Source organism: Lynx canadensis, chromosome B4, assembly GCF_007474595.2.
Source record: "Lynx canadensis isolate LIC74 chromosome B4, mLynCan4.pri.v2, whole genome shotgun sequence".
NCBI classification, from domain to species: Eukaryota; Metazoa; Chordata; class Mammalia; order Carnivora; family Felidae; genus Lynx; species Lynx canadensis.
This window is the reverse complement of record NC_044309.1, coordinates 51,132,157-51,152,472: the sequence shown is the minus strand read 5'-3', so window position 1 is coordinate 51,152,472 and position 20,316 is coordinate 51,132,157. Positions and strand designations below refer to the sequence as shown.

Sequence of the window (20,316 nt, the reverse complement as noted above, 5' to 3'; positions counted from 1 at the left end):
AATACTATAGCTCATTTGTAAACTAGAACAAATACATTAGAAATAAATTTTTTAAAAGATAAGTTGATGTTAAAGAAAGTTAAACTCATTTTGCCAAAGCAACAGTGATACCGTAGCATTATCAATTGTGGGCAGCATTTGTTTTGAAAATATTTATTTGCTTAAACAGTGTCAAAATTCCAAAACAATATTTTTGTCTAATCAGAAATTTAATACTAGCAAACCAAATCTGACAATACATTAAATGAATAATTTACCACAATCAAGTGGGATTTATTCCTGGAGTGCAGGAGTGGTTCTACTCCTGGAACTATTATTACACTATGTGTTAACTAACTTAGATTTAAATTAAAAAAAAAAATGAAATTGAACAAGCCCACCTTTAGTGATTGTGATTTTCCTTTATTTTAGTCTAATCACTTCAAAATGTCTGTGATTAAAGATTTTTAAAAATTTAAATATGTCAGAACATGATTGTTCTGTAAACTATGGTTTCTTTTTCTTGTGTTTTACCCAAATTCTGTATGTTGAATTATAAACCCATGTTTACAGCCCAAATTAATGTTCATTATCTCTAATGAAACATTATCCCCATAATTTTTATTTTCAAGTGGCCCTTCATTATGAAGGAGACTTTGTTATACATTAGAAAGGTTTGGGCTTCATAGCCAGGTAGACTTATGCTATCCACTTTGCTGCTTCCAAATTTCATAACCTTTAGGAAGTCAAGTAATTTCTCTTTGCTTCAATATTCCCATCTGTAAAATGGATATAATCATGCTTTTCTTATATGAGAGTGAATGGTACTACATATGAAAATTCTAGTCCATAAAAGACTTTTAACAAGTGAAGTAGGTTTTACTGTTGTTATTTTTACTGTTTTTATTATTTTCATCTCAATGAGGAATAATTTATTTCTTTAATCTCGTAATAGTTAAAAAGGCAGGTTTATCATAGATGTTTTGTAAATTAAAAAAGAAATGAGTAAATATCATTTGTATTGTAGTCCTTTTTCAAGGTGTAAGTAACTACTTTAACATTTTAGTGTATAAGATTTCTTCTTTTCCAAATAGAAATTTACTTGTAACAAAAATTAATATATTTAAATGTTATTTGAAAAGATACCTTTCACCTTTTAAAGGTATTATACATGTTTTTATTTCATATGATGCTATATTTTTTATTGATTTATAAATTCTGTGCCATATTATAATAAAATTATGCTCATGACCTATTTTACCACTATTTTGGAGTACTATTGGAGATTTCATTTTTTTCCAGTTTTCATTGTCATTGTTGCTAATATTAGAAACTATGTTATGGTAAATATGCTTTATAACTAGGTCATTTTGTATAATTATAATTGTTACTTAGAGGTATTCATAGAGGCAGAATTGCTGAAACAGATGATCCATCAGTTTAAAACATGTTTCTACAGACTTTTAACACATTTTTGACAAAATTCTCTTCAGCAAGTGCTATATCAATGTGTATTTCTAGCATCTGTTTACATATTGTCCATTTCCAAATGAATTTCATCATATTTTAAGAATTTGATGGGCAAAAATGGTATTTCATTGTCTTAATTGGATGTTTGTTCTTAGATCAAACTCTAAATAATTTCTTTTTTAATGTTTATTTATTTTGAGAGAGAGAGTGAGAGTGAGAGAGAGCAGGACCAGGGAATGAGCAGAGAGAGAGGGTGAGAGAAAATCCCAAGCAGGATCCACGCTGTCAGTGCAGAGCCCCACTCGAGGCTCAGTCTCACAAATGGGGAGATCATGACCTGAGCTGAAACCAACAGCCCAACACTTAACTGACTGAGCCACCCAGTGGCTCAGGTGCCCCTGAATAATTTCTTGTCCATTGAATTTATATTCATGCTATTCACATTTTTAGCCTGTTTTTTTCTTGATAATTATTTTTTAAAAACAAAATTTAAGTGTATTTTTTATATTCAAAAGCTATTAACATTTTATCACATGGTACTGATTTCTTCTTCAGTATTTATTCTCCAAATAGAAGTTTATCATTGATTTTTCTTTGCACTGTTTCCATATTCTTCCCATTAATATCTGTGATCTACAAGCAGTTGGTATATAATAATGCTAATAATGCCTTCATGATAGGGCATTGTAAGAACTGATTACAGGGCTTTATCAATTTTTAGGCAAGGGAGAGGGCAAAGGTTGTATATAACCCATCTTCGTCTTGTATGTGTGTAGTTCTCAATAGGAATTGAAGTAGACTAATACAATCTCTGTACCCCAGACACCCACAAAACTTCTTGCAGACACCCACAAAACTGCATATATTTTCTACCATGTGCTGTAGCATGAAGAACCTATTTGCTATTTCTTGTATATTCTTCAAGAGCTTTTGCACTATTGTTTTATAGTTCAGACCCAGGGCAAGCAGCCAAACCTGGGTTTGAATTCAGGCTTCATTCTACCAGCTTCCTAGTTCAACAAAAGGTCAGACTTCCCATCTATAAACTAGGGGTTAAGCAGTATCTATTGCACTGATAATGTCATAAGACTTAGAAGTCTACTCAATATGAGGTAACCAAATAACATGCACTTGATAAATGGCTATTATTATTTTTATCAATCAAAGCTAGTCAAATACTCCAGATGAAGTGTAGTACTATAACTGTTAGAGCCTAAATTATTACCTATTGTATCATTAACTTTATTTTGTGTTACCTGTGTTCCTTCTGTAGAAAAACATGAAAAGATATCCAAGTGTTTAAGGGCACTTTTTTTGACAAATTTAATAGGAATAAACAAAAAAATCTTACTGATTTAAATGTTATAAAGAATAGTAATGAATATTATGCTTATTTTAAAAAATCATAACAAAGAGGTAGTATGTTAATCTTAAATAGTAAATAAATCCCTGATTTATTTATTTATTTATTTATTTATTTATTTATTTATGTATTTATTACTATCTTAATAAAAGTCCAATTAAATGAAATATTTGATAGAAATAAATGACTATAAAACATTTAGGAAATCTGTATGTTTATATTAACAAGAAAAAGAAAAATGTTACATACATTTTTAGCAGTCACAGTTGAGCTAATTATAGATAACTTACACATTTGAAACAGTAATTAAGCCAAAGTCATTATAAATTTATTCACATTATACTTTTCCAAATTTCTGTCTCTTCAATACTTTTACTTGTGGGATGTTATTTCCTACTGATAATACTCAATATAAAATTTTGATAATTTTTTAAAAAATTTTTTTCATGTTAATTTATTTTTGAGAGAGAGAGAGAGAGGGAGAGAGAGAGAGAGCATGCATGTGCTCACGCACAGGAGGGACAGAAAGAGAGGGAGAGAATACCAAGTGGGCTCGGCCCTGTCAGCGCAGAAACTGACGCAGGGCTCAGGCCCACGAACGGAGAGATCATGACCTGAGCCGAAATAAAGAGTTGGATGCTTAACCGACTGAGCCACTCAGGCACCCCTTGATAATGTTTCGTATTCTTTGCATCTAATGTTTGACATTAGCCGAAGACCAGATGTACATTTGGAGGCTAAACATTCAGAAGTTGAATTTTAATGAGTATTAAGTATAAGATTACATTTCTCAAGTATTTCTCCTTGCTCTTTGTATACAGTGTCAAAACCATATATTGGAGGAAGGTAGCAGCCCAGTCATTGGGTATATAAATGGGTAGGTGCAAATACATAAGGGAGAAGGGGGATATCTGTGAGTTAATGCAATGAAATATCTATGACATATAAATAGTTATTATTATTTTGTTATAAATGGAATACAGAAAGGTAGATAATGTCTTAAACAGTCACAGTTAACATTGCACAGTGAAAGACTGGATTTCCTGATAATATTGCTAAATTCACCAAATTACTGACAAGTTATTTTCAAACACATTTGACATTATTCTACATTATGGTAGAATAGTAATTACAGTAACAATGGGTATCTAAAAAGAAACACACTTTCATGAGACTTGTCAATCTTTAGACACTTATGGAAACACAAGGAAAAAATGTGACAAACCACTTTATCGACTACTTCAGTTTACTTTACTATTTAGAATATCTGTGCAATAACAGCAGAGAAATATCTCCTTTAAAGCTGTATTATATTTTCAAGGTTGGTCTTTAAGGAATTTCAGAATAGGCATAATTGTGATACAAATAAGAGAAAGTGAATTTTCTATCAAATAAGTATTTGCAGTTGACCTACATGAGAACAGACTTTTCTAATTGCTTTAAGAGCTTCCTGACTAAAGAAATGAAGAAAGTTACTCTTTTATGAAAATGTTGTAATGCTTATACTCAAATCCTCTGTGATTTTTAAAAATCAATATTTAGTCAGCATACTAATACAATTGTAAACCAAAACTTAGTTATTACATTATAATTTATTGTTTTCAAAAATTGTGACCAGGGGTGCCTGGGTGGCTATTGGTTAAGCGGTTAAGCCTCCAACTTCGCTTCAGGTCATGATCTTGCCATTCATGAATTTGAGCCCCGCATCTAGCTCTGCTGACAACTGGATCCTGCTTTGGATTCTGTGTCTCCCTCTCTCTCTCTGCCCCTCCCCTGCTCATGCTCTGTCTTTCTCACAAATATAAATAAATATTAAAAAAAATTTTAAAAAAATTGTGAAGTCTTTTTAATTCTTTTTTTTTTAAATGCTTATTTATTTTTGACATAGAGAGAGAGACAGAGCATGAGCAGGGGAGGGGCAGAGAGAGGGAGACACAGAATCTGAAACAGGCTCCAGGCTCTGAGCTGTCAGCACAGAGCCTGACATGGGGCTTGAACTCACAGACCACGAGATCATGACCTGAGCCAAAGTCGGACACTCAACCGACTGAGCCACCCAGGCGCCCCAGTCTTTTTAATTCTTGTGTGTGTGTCTGTCAGGTGTATCAAGCTACATTTTAATTTTTTTTTTTTGATATTTATTTTTCTTTGAGGGAGAGGGAGACAGATCGTGAGCGGGGTAGGGGCAGAAAGAGAGGAAGACAGAATCCGCAAGCTCCAGGCTCTGAATGGTTAGCACAGAGCCCGAAGAAGGGCTTGAACTTGTGAATGGCCAGATCATAACCTGAACCAAAGTTGGAGACTTAACCGCTTAACTGACTGAGCCACCCAGCGCCCCGTGATTAGCCTTAATAAGCTTTATTGCAGTAATTTGTGTTGCCCAGAATTTTCTTCGTTTCAAAACTGAAAGTTCCATGTCCTGAGAATGTCAGCCTGGTCACAGGTCATTTAAATACATTTTGCCATAAATACACAAGATAACAAAATAAAACCAAGAATGCACCTGTTGATATGAGTCTTAAAATTTTGAATTCATATTAAAAAGGGCAAAATTGATTTAATTATGCTGGTTCTAAGACTATAGTGTTTGTCCAAAGTATGTTTAAAAGAAAAAAAAATGAAGTGTGTCTTAATATAGGTTATAACAATGATCAAAATTTACCTTAATAAGATACTTACTTCTGTAAAAATTCTTCATAGCCACATATACTTAGAAGATGATCTTTGGGGAATAATTCGTCATTTGTAGAAAAATGTAGAACCTCTGCAATTAGGTCTTTGACAAGATAATTAGCTAAAAACAAAGGTGAATAATAAAAAGTTATTAAGAGCTTATCATATATTGGCTGGGGAAAAGGTTTTGAGCACAAAAAAGATATACACATTATGAACTATAACTGTCTAGCTCCATCAAGAGGAATTAAAATGAGATGCATCTCATTTATTAGTCTCATCAAATTTGGAGGTACTTTTGAAAATACTGTTTGCATTTTCTTTGATCAATCTGTTTTCACATTACTGATGGAGCCTGGTATTGTATTCCTCATATTAAAACCTGAATATGCTGTGGCTCTGCAGAAAAAGTGTTCTACCCTGAGTGCTCACAGAGACTTGGGAAATGCCAAGGACATTGTATAGTGAGTGATAGTGGCAAGCAAAGAGTCCAACCTAAATCTGTCAGATTCCAAAGCTTGTGCTCTTGATGATTCTAAGTCTCCAAAGTTTATTGTTCTTCCTTCCCCATGTAGGAATCACCAAAGTTTCCATCTTGGACAGCATTGTGATGACTTTAATGAGCATGTGCTTTTTTTCTACACTTTCTCTGGAGCTCAAAGCGTAAGCATACTGTTGAATACAAATCCTTTGGCTTTACATTCTGTAATCTCCCCACTAAGCTCTTATATACATATGCTACTTAGTAGTGACCAGCACCACACTGAGTTTACAGTAATGGTTGTCTATGAAATAGTGCAGGGCTCATTTACTATCATAAATGAAAATAGTTGAAAATTGTATATATATATATATATATATATATATATATATATATATATCTCTATGCTTTGAATGTGAATTCATGGTCGCAATCAATGAAGAAAGTAAAAACGGACTGTACTGATGACCATTAATCAGAATTTGAACAGCATATTGCAAACACTCAGTTGTATTCATCTGAGTTGTATTCAGTTTGCCATTATCTGTTTACTTTGCTGTGTCTTCCTTTTCTGCCATACCCTTCTGTTTGGAAAAAATGTTTTTGACACAAACTGGCCAACAAAATGTAGTGCAATTGGTATTGCCGAACCTGCCACAAAAAAAGGTGGCGGGGGGGGGGGGCGGCGGGGAGAATAATACTGGATTTAAAAGTGTGGGTTTTTACATTTTTTAAAGCTTGTTTATTTATTTTGAGTGAGAGAGAGAGAGAGGGAGGAGCAGAGAGAGAGGGAGAGAGAGAGAATCCCAAGCAGGCTCCTTCTCAGTGCGGAGCCCAATGTGGGGCTCAGTCTGACAACCACAAGATCATGACCTGAGCTGAAATCAGATGCTTAACTGACTGAGCCACCCAGCCGCCCCTAAAAATGTGGGTTGTATCAAGGTATTTTCTAAGAAATGGCTAGAGAAACAAATGGTAAAGATAATCATGGAATTAAGGGTTGTGGAAATGCTTTGACATGGGAGAGAGTTATCTTAAACACACTGTTGCTTGGGAATAATGACTGAAATAGTATGATTGCAGCTAGAAGAAAATATGGCCACAGCAAAATCATGACTGTAAGAGCATTGACAAGGAGGGGAGAAAATTGCCAGTATATAATGGCAGGAAAATATCTCCGGGGATACCAGTTCATTTTAATTAACTTGACTCTCCCATTTCCAGGCTGCATCCCCTGTGCTATAGGGGGCATGCATGAAATCATTATTTCACTACATCTTTCCACTCTGCATGGTAGACTCCATAATCCAATTTCTACTATTACTTCTCCCCTGTGCTTCAGCTTAATTATCTCCTACTATCTGTTTCATGTTACTCTTTGAATGTTTCATTATTACTTCAAATTAGGCATATTTAAACCTGAAATTATCATCTTTCTCCTTGAAGTCAACCATTAAGTGTCTATGATTAAATTTCTCATCCATATTGTAAGTGAACAAGTACTATGACCTCTTTTAAGTAGATTTTATACTTGTACCTTCAGTTTGGCAGCTAATATAATACTTTCCCCAATTTCTTGTACTCTTCCACTTTATGCAGCCCTTCTCAATCTGTTGACTATATTGCCTACCATATAGAAGAGGCTAATGCCCATTTGAGATTCTTCAATTAACTACCTGTGCATTAAATCTAGTCTTTTACACATCATTCTCTACCTCTTTACACATCTTGTGAGATATAAGTATTTTGACTTTTTTACTATATCCTACTTCTTAATCTCAGATTTTTCCTACCCTAGGTTCTATTTCCATCAGTTAAATCCCCTATTTTTTATTTAAAGAAATTAATGTTTATTTATTTTTAAGAGAGAGAGAGAGAGAGAGAGAGAGAGAGAGAGAGAGAGAGAGAGAAAGTGGGGGAGGGGCAGAGAGAGGGAGACACAGAATCTGAAGCAGGCTCCAGGATCTGAGCTGTCAGTCCAGAGCCTGATATGGGGCTCAAACTTGTGAACAGCTCATGACTTGAACCAAAGTCATATGCTTAACCAACTACACCACCCAGGCACCCCTACCCTTTCTTTTATATATTCAATATTCTCCATGGTAAAGATGATTTTGTTTTTTCTTAAAATTTTTGTTTTTTCTTAAAATAAAATCTCCCCTTACACATTTCATTACATTAAGACAGTATTTTTTTAACCTTCCCAATATTGCCAAACTTCTTAGTAGATAACTTTTACAAACAGTTGTAAATCACTCTTTAATCTTTGCAAACTGGTTTCTACTTCCAACACTTTGCATGTCATAAATGGCCTCCTAATACAGTTCTGACCATGCATCATCTAAATCTAAAATGTAGTTGAAAGTAAAGACACTCTAGAGAAACTTTGTACTTGTAAATAAGGACACAGGAATCATCTTCATTGAAATGATGGCTGAAGATTGTGGAACACAGACAGAATTCTTTGCTTAAAACACCTACTTCTCTAGAAGGATTCTATTTCTTCACTCTTGGGGAAACAGTATTCTTTTTGGATGAAAATGCCTTATCCTCATCCATCTTGTCCGCTTTATTTATCTAGATTTCATTATTCTCTAAATTTCTAGCAACAACATCTTTTATTGAAGTCATTCTTGATATACTCTTCAGATACACTATTTTGTTCTTTAGAGCACATCTGTATTTACTAGTAAAACACTTAACATAAAGTGGTGAAAGGATCACAGTTTTAGCATAAAGATGATTTCATAGTGAAGGTATTTGAAATCTTATCTGAACTTTTATTATCTGACTAAAGCAGAGACTCCCTAAAATACAGCTTCCACTAACTTCCTTCTGAGGGAATTTCCTATAAATTCCAGGAAGGAGACAGATTGCCCATCCACTAGATGGTTCCTACTTTCTTAGTGAAGCTCTGACACACCTCAACACACACACACATATACACGCTTTTACATTAAATTGGTATATAAACCTTTACCTCTGGGTATTCAGCAGGTTACTCATTATTGAGTAACCCCTCCATGCATATGTAAATAACCTTGCCTTTTCTCCTATTAATCTATTGTCAGTTCTGTCACAGCCACCACCCTCATCCCCTTCAAATATAAGTAGATAGGGGAAAAATTTTCCTCCCAACAGTGGCACACGCTCTGTATGTTTTCATGAAGGTGTCCTTTCCTTCTCTGCTTCTTCCCTCTTTTTCTCCTGTACTTCACCCCTTCCTCCTCCTCCTCTTCCTCCCCCTTGTAAATATCCTTGACAGTGCAGACATCCTGTTTACTACTATACATCTCTAACACTAAACACAATGACCTAATCACTTTCCTGAAACTTCTCATAAAAGCCAGAAATGGCCTCCAACTGGCCAAATTCAACAAAAGAACATGCAGAGAGAGAGAGAGAAAGAAATGTTAGAAATTAAATACTGTAAATTAGAAGAAGAGAAGTGGTCTCCCTAGTTTACAGTTACTCCCCTCTTCTCCAGCAACTGATGCCAAGATGATACAGATTGTGATTGACTCAGGGTTCAACACCACTGATTTTGGCTGGGCAATCAGAATCTTGCTTTTTAGAATTTTGGAATTGGATCTAATAGAGAGATTAAATTTTCTGTAGGTAACTGGCCAAATAGCATTTAAGCTTGAGAACTTGGCTTTCCATATGTTCTGGAAAAGCAAGGGAAATGAGTCAGCAGTAAACAAGGGAAACATGAGAAGCAATTATATAGAAGAGATGAGGTGAGATGCATACAGGAATTTTGGACTGCTTGTTCATCTGTGCCTTTAGTACGTTCCTGAATCTGCTGAATTCTTACTCATAAATTCTGTAAGAAATCCCTATATTCTTTAAGAATTTTTTTTCTTTGTAAGGAAGCAGAAGTTGGTTTTTGTTAGTTTCAGACCAGATGGTCCTAGCTAAATATTCCAACATAACATTGCTGTTTGTAGCCATCTGTACTAACTCAGAATCTTGACTAGAGTAAGAAAAAAAAAACCAAAGTAATAATAATATTAATAACAATCAATAAAAGAAAATATTTGTTATTATTTGCCAAGAAAAAATAGCTCATATGTAGAAACTCATTAGTAGAAACTAATGTTTAAAGAACTATTATTGTTTTGCAAAATAGTTGACTATAACAGTGAAATATTAAACTTTGGGGCGCCTGGGTGGCTAAGTTGGTTGAGAGTCAGACTCTTGTTTTCGGCTCAGGTCATTATACCAGAGTCATGGAATCAAGCCCCACGTTGGGCTCTGTTTTGAGTGTGGAGGCTGCTTGAGATTTCTTGTTCTCCCTCCCTCTTTATCCCTCCCCAGCTCATGCTCTCTCCCCCTTTCTTTCTCTAATATATATATATTATTCTATATATATATATAGATATAGATATATATATAGATAGATATAATATATCTATAACATATATTATACACAATATAATATATATTATACATAATGCATATATTTAATATATATATTAAAATTATTAAACAATTTTAAAGAGATTCTAAAACTCTAGAAAAAAAAAAAGAATCATCTGATGAGTTTGATAAGATGCAGAATCCAGGTTCCAGGATTCATCCCCAGAGACTGATGAATGGATCTGCTCATTATTCATAAGGCTCCTATACTTCCTACAGTGAGAATAAAGACTATGTATCAATGCCTATTATTTACATTCGAATGACATAGTTGTTTCTAATGGTTAGTATTGCCATTTTCATATATATATTCATTCATTTCATTCATATGCTTTATCTATAATCTTTTTGAAATTTAGTTTTGTTTTTAATATGCCAAAAATTTGTTATACTTGCCATCGGGTATTATATAGTAGGAAAGTAAAGTGTTCTGGGGTGAGCTATATGAAGAGAGTTCTTAAAAACAATAGCTCAACAAATGTTCACAAAAGGTTTCCAGCTATTTTCCTCTTAACTCCAGTTTAGGGCAAAATACTAGCATTTAATAATGCTTCTTTTAATGCTTTCAGTCTGTGGACTCAAGGCTGTGCAGCCTATTAGCTTTGTGTAGATTTTTATATTTATTTTGCAAGGTCGCTTACCGTATGGCTTAAAATGAAGTCGTTGTGTTGAGTTATCAATACAAATATTTATATTAAACTTAGTGTTAGAAAAAAGCTGACATGGAAATGCTGCAGTAGTGCTCCAGATCTTCCCTGAATTCGAATTAATGTCAGCTGCATGATATGTTTCTCTTATCCTGAAAAATATATGGGAAAAAATACTTAGGAGAGATTGTAAGAAACTTCATGTTCAGTTTGCTTTAGATTTAAAATATGGAAACAATCAGCACGTGATTGGTGGTACAGTGCTATTAACTAGGCCAGATTGGTAAAGATTACAATTATACTAAGACAACCATAAAAGACTGTTCTTTAGATTTCCCCAGGAGCATCTCATTTGAAGCAATTAAGAATATATTGGCATTTATCAGGCATGAAAACTGACTCTGAATCATGAAGACTTCCTTCATTGACATTAATTTTGAAGCTGAACACCTCCCCTTGGTTTTTGCTAACTTTCTCAAGCTGGAAGTCACTCATTTTGATTTAAGGATTTTGGTAAATAAATTATCTTGTTTGTGTTCCATTGGTAAATACCACTCTTGGCTCAAAATTTTTGGTTTTTACACAAATCTCTGGATTTTACATAAGTAATTTAGCCCAAAAGACATTTGCACAAACTGAACAATTCCTTCTTGCTCCAGTGAGTCAGAGAATTGCAAAATAGTTTATCCTTGGAGCCAGAAGCCTTGAGTTTGAATGCTGACTCTTCCCTTTAGTAATTTTATTGTCAGAGGCAAGTTATTTGATCAGTTCCTTTGATTGTACAATTAAGAATATTTATATCTACTTCAAAGGTTTATGGCAAGGATTACAAGTGACAACGCATGTGAAAGAGTTTCGTAGAATGTAAGCATATACCCATGTGATGTGTCATAACTATCATATATTATTATAGCTGAATCCCTTTTGATTCATGTTATTACCCACATGTAGAATATAACATAAGATTATTTGCAACTTAGATATTTAAAATGCCTTTGATAATGAATATGAAATTGTGTTTTTTGTTAATTGTTCAGACATCTAAATTTTGTAGTGCTATTCCTGAAGAGAACGTTATACGTTCTGTGTGTAGAATGTATGTCATACATTCGATGTAATGTATCAATAGGAATTACATCCTTAGCATTCATTCTCTTTGTGCAGCATTAAAGTAGTGCCATGCTCACTGAGATAGCTTAATTTCTATGCTGTTAAATTCCACAGAAACAGCCCCTTCTTGAGGGGCCTGATAAATGAAAAAGTGCATGGGCTGGTATGTGCCAGAATCACCTATTTCTGAGTCCCATCCTCATATTTGCTGATTCAATAGATCTGTGGAGGAATCTTCACTTCCCCTACTAACAGTTTTCCAAGTAAGCCATTACTGCTGCTGCTCCATAGCTACAGTTTGAAAACCCATTGTTCAGGATAAATATTTGGGCGTCTCTCCTCTCTTATACCTGAGGATAAAGATCTAGACTCCAACTTCTGGTGGAGGAATTTCATGATTTAGTATTCACCATATGATAGGATACTATTCCACGCATACATGATTTAAGCTTCTCCTGTTTTTCAGGAAATAAATTTAAAATGCAAATTTATGACCTATTCTCTCCTAAAACTTTGCTGAGCATCTACTGTGGCCAGAACTTTGCATATGCTATGCCATTTTATTGTATTTTTTACAAAAATATGACACATTGCTTGAAAGATGTGGCTTAAAAGCATGTCAAAAAAAGAAACCAGATCCAACAAGTTAGAGACTCTCTTTAAAGGGTATATAACAGGAATATTACAAACATTTTAGGTATGTTTAAATATTAAATAAAAACAGACTAAACTGGATACATAAATCCATTCTATTATCACCCTCTTAAAAAACCTGGCTTTCAAACTCAATTTGGTCTTCTTTTGAATTAAGAGGGGTTGGACAGTGCCTAGTACATAGTAGATCTTCAATATGTTGTTGTTGGATGAATAGTATGTGTAAAAAATAATTAGGCATTTATAAATTTAATCATTTTATATATGAGCATACATCAAAAAGGATTATTGAAAACCAAGATAAGTATGTGTAAATATAACCTATCTCTTCCTTTTACTACACTAAAGTTTATTATTATTTGGTCATCTGTTTTAGTTTCATGGTTACTTTGAAAGGAACCATTGAGAAAAATTACATTTAGGAACTCAGAAAATGCACCATGAGCTAGTGACAAACCATCACATAAAGTATTTTGTGTCACTATTACATCCACAAGAAGACTTCATCTGAGAATATTACATTATGTTAAAAAAGGAAGTGATGGGAAGGACTAGTAATAAGTGTTTTGTCAATGGATTTATACTGAGTGATATCTTGTGATATTAAGATGAGCTATTGCTCATGCTTAATGGGTAGAAATGATCATATCTTAGATATAAAATGTCAAGTTCCTGGCAATGCTTGTCAGTTTGTGACAGTGAGTAGTTTATTCCTAAAAGAATCAATATTGATATCTTTAAAGATGCTAATTTAGCAATCCAAAGAGTCATTTTATTTTATTTTTCTGTGAGCAAGAGTGAGACATTAATTATTAAATATTTTCATGGATTTGAGCTGCTAGGTTTAGTTTAGTTTAGTTTAGTTTAGTTTAGTTTAGTTTAGTTTAGTTTTTTTGTCTGTATGCCTTTCAGTTCTTCCAGCAGGGTTACAAGCTTTTTAGGACAGAGACCTTGCTTTTCTGTTTGTTTGTTCCACTTTTGAATCTCTCTCATGCATGGACTTCTTATTAGTCATTCAAATAGCCTTTAAATTAACTATTAAATAAATGATTCCAGTCTTTAGTCCCAAATGATCATTTAGCAGGAAGCTGCTATAGCTGATAAATAAGTTAAAGTTTATTTATATGTATATTTATTATTTTTATAGTAGCTATAAATAGATAAAAATTAAGAGAAGGAAAATGCATGAATTTTTCAAAGCTTTTGGGAACCCTAGCAGCAGAAGAGATGGGGTTATATAAATTTTAACTGCTAATAAGAAATTGGTCTTAAAAAACAGAAGCTAGCTTTATATTATAAGTTCATTTTAAATAAGTAAAAAGGGGACCAGTGATGTTTTTGTAATATCCTCTAATGAACAAATTCGTTTTTCAATGGACAAACACCCATGCATTTGTTCATTATTCTGGAAATTCATTCAAGGTAAGATTGAGTTATTAAAAGGAGGGCAGTCTCATCATTCTAAATAGTATATTCCAGGTAGGAAGAATAAATCTATGCTAATTTGGGACAGAGCCAGAGAAGTCAGTCAGTTATGCCATTAAATAAGAAATTAATTCACTGCAAACTAAACTGTCAACAAATAGCAAGGGCAGGTCTGAAATTATTAAACATTTAACTTTAACTGAATTATCAAGAAAATAAAATGATTTGACTAAAAACAACAAAAACAATACTAGAAGTGAATCAATGAACTAATTTGTCATGAATTTATATTTTTCACTGTTAAAATATATAAAACTTTAACATTTTGTATTCAAAATTAATCAGTTCAGTGCTGTTATAAAATAGACAAATTTATGCCGGCACAGAAATTTCCAAGTTTCATGAAATAGCAAGACTCACTTTTTTACTTTGTCGCAGAAGGAGGCCAGACTCTTATTACTGCCTTGAGGTACTTCAACCAGCTGAATAGAACAACCTGTCAGCTTAAAATAAAAACTGTCAAATTAATATGGTTTGATGTGGAGAAATCATTAATACAATTCTACATTTTTAATTTTGTTTTAAAGAGTCTGTCCGAAGGGCACCTGGGTTGTCTCAGTGTTTGACTCTTGGTTTTGGCACAGGTCAGGAGCTGGCATATTTGTGGGTTCAAGCCCCACATCAGGCTCTGTGCTGACAGCCTGGAGCCTGCTTGAGATTCTTTCCCTCTCTCTCTGCCCCTCCCGCACTTGTACTGTCTCTGTTTCTCTCAAAATAAATAAATAAATAAACTTAAAAAAAAAAAAGATTCTGTCCGGAAGGAAGAACTTCCCGTCCTATGGTCCTTCTAGCTGGATTTAGAATCAGATTGACGTGAGACAGATTAACAGGAGAAAATCAAATTTAACAGGTATATATATGTATGTATGGGGAATCCACACAAGAGATTCCAAAGACAATGAGGCAACTTGAAGCTTATTTGAGCTAAAGAGACTGGTAGGAGTCTGCGAACACAAAGGGGAGGAAAGCCATTCACAAGAAGATGAAAAGATGTGTTTGAAAACAAAGGTTGCTTTATTTTCTAGATAAATTCCTTGGGGTAAAGGGGAGTCTCTGTTAATAATTCTCTTCTTTCCAATGTAAATTCAGGCAGTTATGAGGGAAGCAAAGTTTTTCCTGCATCTGCTGTGTATTTATTACTTTCAACTTGAAATAAACTTTATGCCCAAGTGGCACATTTTGGGTTATCCCATCCTACATCCCTTCAATTCATTCTGTATTTATTATTTATTTATTTATTTATTTATTTATTTATTTATTTATTTATGTGGATTTTTTAGGTGAGGTAATGCATACAGAAAAATGCATGAATCTTAAGTAATATAAGTTTTGAGGAGTGTATACAACTGTGCTATCAACAGCACAATAAAAATATAGAACATTTCCATCACTTTAGAAAGTTCCCCCACATCTCCTTCTATCAAACTACATTTATTTGGTAACTACTATTCAGATTATTCAGATTTCTAACATCATAGATTAAGTGTGTGTGCTCCTTTCTGGTTTCTTTCACTTAAATGATATATATTTTTAAATTTTTCTATGTTGTCACACATCAGTTGTTCATTTTTTATTGCCAATTAGTACTATTCTGTTGATGAATATTTCACAGTTTCATAATTTGTTTATCTGTCTTCCTGTCAATGGACATTTGGGGTGTTCATAGTTTTTATAAGGAAAACTATTAATTTTTACATACAAGTATGTATAAGGACCTGTGTTTTATTTCTTATGAAAAAATCCATAAGTGACTCAGTCAGAAGGTGGGTACATGATTAACTTTAAATGGAGTCATTTTTGTTTGTATATATTGAAGCTATTATTAGGTACATAACATTTACATTTGTTGTATTTTGTTGTAATACATTACATTTGTTGTATTTTCCTGATGAACCTTGTTGTCATTAAGAAATGATCCTTTTCTTTCTCTAATAATGCTCTGCCTTGAACTGTACTTTTTCTGGTATTAATTACTGATCAAAGGCTACATCTTCTGTTTCATTTATTTTCAACTTATTTGTGCCTTTCTTAAGTTCATCTGTTGTAGTAGTAGTTACATTTCTTTTATCTAGTTTGTCAATTTTTCTCTTTTACTTAGAATATGTAGTCCATTTATTGAGTATATTTATGGATATTATTGGATTTAAGACTGCCATATTCATTTTGTTTCTATTTGTTTATAATTTATTTTTCTATTTTTACTTCCCTTCCTTTTTGGTTTATTTGATTTTGTTTTCTTATTTAATTCTCTTGGATTTTTAGTTTTTCTTCTCAGTATTATTTTTTTTTAATAGCTATACTTAGAAATGACTATATGCATCCTTAACATATCATGGTGTACTTAGAATTAATACTGTACCAATGCAGTTAAAATGAATGTAAGAATTCATAATAGCTAATAATGTTTACCCCTTCCACCCTTTATGCTATTGTTGTCATGTATTTTTCATCTCTCTATATAAAATAACTCTCAGGTAAATGCTGTTGTTTGCTTTAAACAGCTATCAAAATTTAAAAGTAGTTTTTCCTATTTACTAATATATTTACCATTTTTACTGCTCTTTTTTCATTTTTAGATTCCATCTGGTGTCATTTTCCTTGTACTCAAAGCACTTTAGTATTTTTGTGTGCATGTTAGCTGGCTAATTTCTCTCAACATTTGTTTATATGATATCTTTATTTTATTTTATGTTTTGAAGTATATACTCAATTGATACAAAAGTATAGATATACATACATACATATATATGTATATATATTTTGTGTGTGTATAAATATGGATATATATCCTTTAAAATGTCATTCCATTGTTGGGGTACCTGAGTGGCTCAGCTGATTAAGCATCAGACTCTTGATTTCGGCTCAGGTCATGATCTCACGGTTCCTGAGATGAGGCCCGCATTGGGCTCTGTGCTAACAGTGCAAAGCCTGCTTGGGATTCTCTTTCTCCCTGTCTCTCTCTGCCCCTCTTCCACTTGCAGGCATGTGCTCGCTCTTGCTTTCTCTCTCTCTCTCTTTTCCCAAAATAAATAAATAAACTTAAAAAATAATTTTAAATGTCATTCCATTGTTGTCTTGCTTCCATTGTTTCTGATAGAAATTTGCTTTAATTAAGATTATTGTTCTGCTGTGTGAAATGTTTTCCCTCTCTGCTCTCTTTTAGGATTTTCCTTTACCTTTTTTTCTCAGGTATTTGAGCATGATTTGTCTACATGTGATTGCCTTTGTATTTACTCTGTCTGGGACTTGTTCAGCTTCTTAGATCTATAATTTGACATTTTATGCCAAATTTGGGAAATGGTCAGACCATTATTTCTTTAAGTTGGTTTTCCTATTTTTCCTCTCCTCTCCACTAGCATTCCAAAATTGTCCATATTATCAGCTTCCCATAAGTTTGAGTCCTTGCTCATTTTTATATAATCGTTTTATTTTCTCTTCTTTAGTTTGGATAATTTGTCTTATTTTTCTTTCAAGTTTACTATCTTCCTCTCTGTTATCTTCTATATGTTTTTAAGTACACCTAGTGATTTTTCCATTTCAGATACTGTGTTTTCAGTACTAGAAAATGCATAGTCTTTATTTTTTTGTAGTTTCTAGCTTCCTCTTGAGATTCTTCATTGGTCTACTCATAATGTCCATCTTTTACTTTATCTACTTCAACAGTGATAACCACCTTAAAGTCTCTGTTAATTTCAACATCTGAACTATGTCAGGATCTCTTTGAATTGACTGGGTTATTTTCTTGATTGTGGGTCAAAATTCTCTGCTTCTTTACATATCTGTGTATCTATTATTATATGTTCAGCATTATAGATGACACACTATAAATTGTGTTGTCTTTTTTACAAAGTATACAGTTTTTCCCTGGAAGACAGTTAAGATCTTTTTGGTCTCTTTAGTCTTTATTCTATTTTTTGTTAGGCCATATCTATTTTGGCAGGTGCAGCATTCACTCTAGAGTATATGTTTAACACTCTTAAGTGATAGCTTTGGGTATGGGGTGCCTGGGTGGCTCAGTTGGTTGAGCATCCGACTTTGGCTCAGGTCACGATCTCATGTTTCATGAGTTCGAGCCCAGTGTCGGGCTGTATGCTGACAGCTCAGAGCCTAGAGCCTGCTTTGGATTCTGTGTCTCCCTCTCTCTCTGCCCCTCCTCTGCTCATGCTCTCTCACTCTTAAAAATAAAGAAATAAATAAACATAAAACAAAACAAACAAAAAGAGATAGCTTTGTGTAATCTCAATTGAATGCCTGAACTACTACTCAGCTGCCTTCTCTTGCTAGGTTAGAATTAGAACTTATACTACATAACTTGTACTTGTGTGTGCTAAACACAACCACTTGTCCAAAAACCTACAGTAAATCTCATACAGGTTTCTGACTCCCGCCCATTGCATACCTCCGCTGGCACTCCGCCTGGAACTGCAGGCTGTGCCTGCTCAAACTTAGCGATATTGCTGCTCAGACTGGGCTTTACTAGCCTGCTCTGCAAGCAAGAAAGTGCCCCCACGAGGAAGTGAGGATGATGCAACACTGCGGTGTTTATCAAAATGATAAACTTTGGTAAAGTTGACCTCAAGGACGGTGTCCTATACAGCCTTTTGTTCAGTATCTGAAATCAGGAGAAGTTATATTCTAAGTTATATTTTGCCTTGATCATAAATAGATGTCCCTAAAATTCATTGACTTAAAATTTTTTTTAATGTTTATTTTTTTTTTAATTTTTTTTTCAACGTTTTTATTTATTTTTGGGACAGAGAGAGACAGAGCATGAACGGGGGAGGGGCAGAGAGAGAGGGAGACACAGAATCGGAAACAGGCTCCAGGCTCCGAGCCATCAGCCCAGAGCCTGACGCGGGGCTTGAACTCACGGACCGCGAGATCATGACCTGGCTGAAGTCGGACGCTTAACCGACTGCGCCACCCAGGCGCCCCTAATGTTTATTTTTAAGAGAGAGAGGCAGAGTTTGAGCAGGGGAGGGGCAGAAAGAGAGGGAGACAGAATCTGAAACAGGTTCCAGGCTCTGAGCGGTCAGCACAGAGCTCGACGCAGGGCTCGAACTCATGAGCCATGAGATCATGACCTGAGCCAAAGTTGGCTGCTTAACATACTGAGCCACTCAGGCACCCCAAATTCACTGACTTTTAATTCAGATCAGTTGAGTTGCTACCTCCTCTCAAGTGCCTCAGAATTAGGTATTTCCTCTCCTGTGAACTCATTCTATCTGTTATTTTACTCTGTTGCCATTATTTGTTGGCAAGTTAATTTGAGCAATATGCTATTTCTGAATTCAAGTGTCATGTCATTTCTTTGCATTCATTATGCCTAGTATATCATGTATATTTTAAGAATATGATGGTTGTTGAATAAATGAGGAGTCCTTTTGCTTCACCCTGTAAATTATAGCTGCAATAATGTTTCATTTTTTTTTTTTTTACTGTTTACTTCCAGTTTCGCTTGTGTCTAGACTTAGTGTAAGCAGAGAAATATTCAAATATTATACAAGAAACTCTGTGGTAACTAAATTGATTGGAGAACTACTGATGAAACCATTAGGATGAAGTGCACAATTATTGCTTAATTTCCTACTCTTGGAATGATCCCAATAGATGTTGCCTGCCAACAGCATAATTTAGGAGTCTCTGGGTAAAAGGACATTTTTCCTACCATAATGATATAAAGTTTTAATTTATGACAGTATGACTCAAAAATATCAATCAAATGAGATGTATGTGTTTTTTATGTATGCATAATAATACAGTAAGAATCAAAATTACTTTCATCAAAATTTCCAGTTATATTTTTTATCAAATAAAATGTAAAGACTGTAACACTTTATTTAGTTTTGATGAAATTGGAACTTTAAAATGATGTACCGTTTTAATTTTTTCTTCAGAAAAAGTCATTAATTTAGGAACACAGAATTTGTGAATAATAAATTATTTTTTTACAAATAATATCAATACGTTTTCCTATTAAGTTGAATGACCCTCATTACCAAATTAATCCAGTACATTATTGAATGATTCTT

At 33.8% G+C, this 20,316-nt stretch overlaps 1 protein-coding gene across 4 annotated transcripts in view; it reads right to left on the bottom strand.

The window, feature by feature from the left end:
* The window catches only part of PIK3C2G (phosphatidylinositol-4-phosphate 3-kinase catalytic subunit type 2 gamma), a 358,133-nt gene that overhangs the window by 312,280 nt on the left and 25,537 nt on the right, over positions 1–20,316 (bottom strand). For all 4 annotated transcript variants that reach the window (XM_030322152.1, XM_030322155.1, XM_030322154.1 and 1 more), the window contains exons 3-5: positions 14,645–14,727; positions 11,030–11,187; positions 5,492–5,606 (exon numbers count right to left, since the gene is read on the bottom strand). In XM_030322152.1, coding sequence (XP_030178012.1) covers positions 5,492–5,606; positions 11,030–11,187; positions 14,645–14,727 — 356 coding nt within the window. The remainder of the gene's footprint in view (positions 1–5,491; positions 5,607–11,029; positions 11,188–14,644; positions 14,728–20,316) is intronic.